This window comes from Salvia hispanica, chromosome 5 (assembly GCF_029641045.1).
Source record: "Salvia hispanica isolate PSC_SH4W2 chromosome 5, Shi_PSC_v1, whole genome shotgun sequence".
In the NCBI taxonomy this organism is placed as follows: Eukaryota; Viridiplantae; Streptophyta; class Magnoliopsida; order Lamiales; family Lamiaceae; genus Salvia; species Salvia hispanica.
Window position 1 is genome coordinate 27,535,549 of NC_142696.1, and position 6,424 is coordinate 27,541,972.

At 38.6% G+C, this 6,424-nt stretch overlaps 1 protein-coding gene across 2 annotated transcripts; it reads right to left on the reverse strand.

Annotated features, from left to right (window-relative positions):
* Positions 1–4,369: 4,369 nt before the first annotated feature.
* Positions 4,370–6,138, reverse strand: LOC125191110 (putative transcription factor At2g01370). 2 transcript variants are annotated; one of them, XM_048088569.2, is made up of 2 exons: positions 5,505–6,138; positions 4,370–4,848 (listed from the first exon to the last, which is right to left on the reverse strand). In XM_048088569.2, the coding sequence occupies exons 1-2, from the start codon at positions 5,991–5,993 to the stop codon at positions 4,795–4,797; spliced, it is 543 nt and encodes a 180-aa protein (XP_047944526.1). In that variant the 5' UTR covers positions 5,994–6,138; the 3' UTR covers positions 4,370–4,794. The 2 variants fall into 2 exon arrangements, with proteins under 2 accessions (XP_047944526.1, XP_047944527.1); XM_048088570.2 differs by having other exon boundaries at positions 4,370–4,893.
* Positions 6,139–6,424: the final 286 nt, after the last annotated feature.

Consider the following 6,424-nt stretch of genomic DNA (forward strand, 5'->3'; position numbering starts at 1 on the left):
AGTACTCCCGTCCCACAAGAGCATCTTTAAGAAGAGAGGTAAATGAAAAGATAAACTATTATAACTAACATATTTATTTTTTTTTTATGAAAAATTATTCTTCAAGGGTAGAGGTATTTGAGAAGATGTTATGTCTTTTTCCATTTTGAAGAGGTATCTTTACCTTTCCTTCAATGGAGAGGTAATCTTATAACTACCACATTTGCCTTCTTTTCATGAAAAATCCTTCTTCGAGGGGAAAGGTATTTGAGAAGGTATTACACTTTATGTTTTTAATGCATTTTATACTATTATTTTATTTTTTAAAAATAATTTACTTTTCTATATACCTTTTCCCTTTGGAATGAGTTACTTTTTAGAAGTGTATATTTCACTTTTTAAGAAGGTAAATACATAATATACATTTTCTATATACCTTCTTTCTTTGAAGATGCTCTAATAGATGTCACACTTGTTTTTCTAGTTTGTCCATAAAAGATGTCACATTTTCTTTTTTTGGAAAAATTCTCACATTAATATAAATATACTGTTTTCTTTCTCCACTTAACACACAAAACAACATCTCCTAAAATCTCGTGTCATTTTCTAAATGTATCATCTAGTATGGGACGGAGGGAGTAATACCCACTTACCACTAACTTTTTTAATTGACTTTCTTTTACATTTCTTTAAACTTGTGTCAGATCGAAATGGGACAAGCATTGAATGACGGATAGAATAATGTTGTCATACTAAAAAGTATTAAGTACTACATATTACTCACTCCGTCCCTGATTAAGAGTCACACATTTCCATTTCGGTCCGTCTCCAATTAAGAGTCACACTTCATTTTTACCATAAATGATAAGTACATTCCACTAACTCACATCACTCACATTTTATTATAAAACTAATATAAAAAAGTGGGTCTCATGTTCCACTAATTTTTTTAATCAATTTTTCTTTACCTTTCTTAAAACTCGTGCCCGGTCAAAGCGTGACTCTTAATCGGGGATCGAGGGAGTAATTGATAGTGAAATGCTTTAATCAAGAACATATAAGGGTATTGTCAAGATAAATTGGAATGAGTGTTAAAAAAAATATACAGTACTCTTTAGTCTTTATGTGCATTACATTTAATAAGGCACTTGTTGTACATTCTTCATAAGTAGAGGGAATATGAGATAATTTTTTGTTTAATTATGAAACATAAGCTATCTGCTAATGGTTATAATTGTTAGTTTATTCGAGAATACGTATTAAAGACTTGCTTGTTACTCATCATTCACCAAGTCGAGAATATGCAATATTCCTTTAGATACAGATGTTAATCCAATGATGAATAGATATTTTTGTAAAAGTAAAAAGTCACACCTAGGCACTTTAGTGAATAAGGAGACATATAAAAGTCACGAGAATGGATGAATAACTGCATGTCCACCATTAAATAAATCTCCAACAAATTGACTTTAACAATAGAAAAAAAAAACTAAATAAACAGCTAAGCTATGATACTTCATGATAAATAATAGTCGAATTCATATGTGATATCTGAACGATTCCAAACCATTTCCAGCATTCTTAATTGTGACATTAACCTCAAATGAAACTAGGAATATTAATAAACTGAAGTTCGATTAACTTACTAGAATCAAACCTTCTTCTTAGCTTTATGACGACTGCGTTCATGATTTGTCACTGCAACCAAGGATATGGATAACAGTACAAACAAGGGATTAATATTTCACAAACTTTATAACGACATCTTATAAGAGCATCCGCAATGGTCGGCTAGCGACCGGCTAGCTGATTCGTCGCGCTGGCCGATCGGCTAGCCGAACCATTGCAGTCGGCCAGCGCAAAATCGGCGAGCGGATCGGCGTGGGCTCGCCGATCGCTCGTCGCTGGCCGAAACGCTAGCCGATCGGCTAGCCGCCATTGTGGAGGCCCGATCGGCCAGCGATCGGCCAACGCTGATTTTCGATTTTTTTTTTTTTTTTAAAAATCATATATAAACGCGATTTTCGTTTCATTTTCATTTGCACCACTTGTTTTAACGAGTTTTCTTTCTCTCTAACTTTCTGTTCAAGAGCATCATCGAGCGATGGATCACGCGGGTGGTAGCGGTAGCGGTAGTGGTGGGGATCCTGAGGAGTACGAACGGAGGATGAACGAGGCTATGGAGGCCTACATGAACCGCGGGATGGAGCGGTACATGCGTATGGTGGAACAGCAGGCGATACCTCGCCCTCCACGAGTTGTCCACCACCGAGCAGTGATTGATCGGGATCACGTAGCTGCACATCAGCGGCTGTACGACGACTACTTTGCAGAGAACCCGCAGTTTCCCGCCAACATGTTCCGGCGGCGTTTCAGAATGCGCAGGGAGTTGTTTATGCGCATCGTTAGGGCATTGGAGCGTCAATATATGTGTTTCCGCTTCAGGCACGATGCGGCTGGCAGACCCGGCCACACCCCTATCCAAAAGTGCACGGCGGCAATCAGGCAGTTGGCCTACGGAGGCGCGGCAGACATGTGGGATGAGTACCTCCACATCGGTGAGTCGTCAGCCATGAAATGTCTGAAGGAGTTCTGTGGGGGCGTGATCAGCATTTTCGGTGAGCAGTACCTTCGAAGCCCTACTCCCGAAGATTGTCAGAATTTGATGCAGATGCACGGGGAGAAGCATGGGTTCCCCGGGATGTTAGGCAGCATAGACTGTATGCATTGGGAGTGGAATAACTGTCCGACTGCCTGGAAGGGGGCCTACACGACCGGCTACAAGTCAAAGAACCCCACGATAATCCTCGAGGCCGTAGCTGATTACCGGCTGTGGATCTGGCATGCGTATTTTGGGGTAGCCGGGTCGAACAACGACCTCAACGTCCTGAACTCGTCTCCCCTCTTCAACGAGAAGTGCCAGGGCGTCGGTCCAGCCGGCATGATATGGGCTACTACTTGGCGGATGGGATATACCCTCGGTGGCCGGTCTTTGTGAAGACGATCCGACAAACAAGTGATGAAAAGAAGGCCTACTTTGCGCAACGACAGGAGTCGGCGCGCAAGGACGTGGAGCGCGCATTTGGTGTGCTCCAGTCTCGATGGGCGGCAATCAAGGGCCCAACGCGTTTGTGGGATGTCGGATGCGTTTCCGAGATAATGTACGCCTGCATTATCCTGCACAACATGATCGTCGAAGACGAAGGCGTACAACTGACTAGTTGGGTCAGTGACGATGAAGCCGGTCCAAGCCACGGAACGGCCACCCCTAGTGTACGACAGGGGGTACCCCTCGATGAAGCCGGCCGACTCAAGGAATTTGCCAGCATGCGCCAAGTGGATGCTCATATTTAACTCCAAAAGGATATAATTGAAGAGTTGTGGGCACGGAGGACTGCACGACGATAGTTTTTTTTCTTTATTATGCATGTACTTTTTTTTTTATCTATGTAACTTTTTTAAATGCAATTAATGAATTTTCCCGTACACGTGTCTAAATTTAATTCCGTATTTTAATCGTAATTTTAATTCCGTAAATGTAGTATATTTTGAATTGTTTTTATTGCGGCTAGCCTATGGCTGGCCTAAATCTGACGTGGCAGGTGGATTTTTTAGTGTTGCTGACGTGGCAGGGGAGAGAATGGCTGGCCTATGGCTGGCCTAAGCACCATTGCGGATGCTCTAATACTGTACAAAGGGATATAATCAAATACTCTGATGACAAAATAATAGCAACAAAAAATGTCAACACAATGTCAACGGTTGATACTCTGTTGACATTGTATTAACATTAAAATCTTAAACTTTTACACTGTGTTTATATTAATTATATTGACGTTGAGTTGACATTGTGTTGAAAAGTTTGGAATTCGTACAATATATAGAATTTGCATTTTATCACCATCCATTGTACCAATGAAGTCCTAATACCCTATAAAATATTGAATCTCTATGAATACACGTAATCATACACGATTTAAAGAAAATAGAATATGTATAATAAACAAGCATACATTTTCCACGTGAACCTTGTCCTGAGTCACCTGACCAATATTATAAATAATATAAATACATATATCATGAGCTTTGGCTAAAGAATTTTCATTTCTAACTTGCTCCGATTCATGATCAACAAATATTTGGGATAATTAAACCTTACGATACAAAATGTTACACTGATATTTCTATTTAATACAAAAAATTTAAGTTAATATATTTCATACAAAAAATTTATGAAGTGTTCTAAATGAATGCAATCTGTCAAATATGTCTAACACTGTTAAATCTTTTCTTTCGGCCTATTCACTTCCAAATTATAGCATTCATAATTTCCGATCCATCTTCCATAATCCATATCACTGCTGTTGCAAAACCAGTTCAGAAACCATGATTAACTCAAAATAAAACTATTCAATTAATAACAAAATCACAGGTGATTTTCATTGTTCTCTACTCAAAGATGGTGACGGTGCATTCGGTAAAAAGATATGACAACATAGTCCAAGAACACAATTCCATAAATATCACAAACCATTAAATAATTAGCAACACATCTGAAACTTCTCCGCCAATTCATCGCCATTTGCTCTAAAAGCTCGACAAGACAAACTAATTACGACACAAAAGTTTGTAGTCTGCAAAGATAACTTCGAAGTTTCTCAATCCACAGCTCAAGATAACACTAGTTTTAGTACTTCACAAAATGAAACACAACTACACAACATAAATCCCAAGTTAGTGTCCACATGAGGAATAGTTTCAGGGAGACGCGCTACTACAGGGAGAGCGTACTGGTTCATCGTCCTCAACGGGGCTTCAGTCCTCTCTACTAGGTTTGGCAGCCATTTCCTCATAAGACTCTCCTCCTAGCTGCAGGACTCACGGGGACTACGATTAGTCTCCTTTGGGCTATCACTATTGTAGGACATAATTTGGGAGTGAAAAGGATGATAAAAGAGGAGAAGTAACAGTGTTAGACACATTTTACAGATTGTATTAATTAGAATATGTTCTTAAACTTTTTAAATGAAATATGTTAACTTAGAATTTTTTGTACTAAATTAAAACATTGGTGAAACATTATTCATATACTATTAAGTAATTACCTCACAAATATTTAGACGGAAATCCTAAAATTAAAAGTAAAAAGTAGTAGACCCCAAGATTATCCAACCCTCCTAGGCTCCTATTGTCCTATACACATTATTCAAAACAAACCTAAATAAATTTATTAAACTAGTGCTCCTCAATTTCTAAGTAAACGTAATTTTATTTTGTGTGTTAATGAATGAATAAAATAATAATAAAAAATGTTTCTATTAATGGGTCTTGTTAACTGTGATAAACCAAAAAGAAATTGGTCAATAGAGGGAGAGAGTATCAAATTCTGACCATGACTAACAAATAAAATAAGAGATATAGTCCAAATCCTTGAAAGATAAAGAAACAGAGACATAATTTAATAGAAAAACAGATGAAAGAAGAGGAAACATATGTAGCTGTTGACTGAGAGCAAGGCTTTTCACCTGAAGGCGAAGCTGCTGAGCATAGACTTCCCTCCATTGCTTCTCAAGCTGCCCCGCTTTCTCTCTCCCAATCAAAACCAATTCATCCAAGTAAACCACGGGACACCCAGGCATTTTAAACGAAGCACACAAGTATGGATACTTGCACTCAAATTCATCCAATCCAATCTTCTTCTCCTTCCTTTTCCTTTTCCTCTTTTTAACTTCATCTTTCCACAAAGCTCGAGAAAGCTCATACACAGCCGATTTATGAGGGGTCGACAAATCGGGATCCGCTCCATAGCGATGGAACTTGTTATTGAGGCGTCGGATCTTCTCCGCCACCTGATGCCTCGTATACGGCTTAGAAAGATCATCCTTGACGAAACGGTGGAACTTAGTCCACTTGCAGTTCTTCCCATCACCCCAGAAATCCGCAAGCCTTTTCAGCACCAAAATCTCATCCTCGTCGCTGAATACTCTAGGCGGCCATATGGTTTTCTTCTTCATTGTTCTGGTTTGGGCGCAAATTCAAATTCAAAATCAAAATCAGCGGCCTCTTCGTTGCCCTAACATATTTTTTTTTATAGAAAATCACAATTTAATAAACCAACTGCTATACGCCTTTGGAGAATGTATATTAGAATCCCAATATTTCAAATATCGGATACATTTAATAAGGGAAATGTATTAATTTTGTAAATTGTAAATATATATAGGGATGTCAATCGAGCCCGTTCGGGTTCGGGCCAATCCACTCGGATTGCTGGGTTATTTGGGTGCGGGCTATTCATGTTATCAATTTTTGGGGTCATATATTTTCAACCCTAACCCGCGGGATTTCAGCCTAACCCATCGGACTATTCGCGCCTAAGAGTTTTCGAAAATAATTTCTTGTATTAAATTTTTTTTAATAAAATGATTTTAATTTCTAATATTTT

Excerpts from the sequence above, each read along its gene's own strand:
- LOC125191110 (XM_048088569.2), bottom strand. The coding sequence starts at position 5,993 with ATGAAGAAGAAAACCATATGGCCGCCTAGAGTATTCAGCGACGAGGAT. Across the intron at positions 4,849-5,504 it reads CTCAGCAGCTTCGCCTTCAG|CTAGGAGGAGAGTCTTATGA; the intron begins GTGAAAAGCCTT and ends TGAGTCCTGCAG.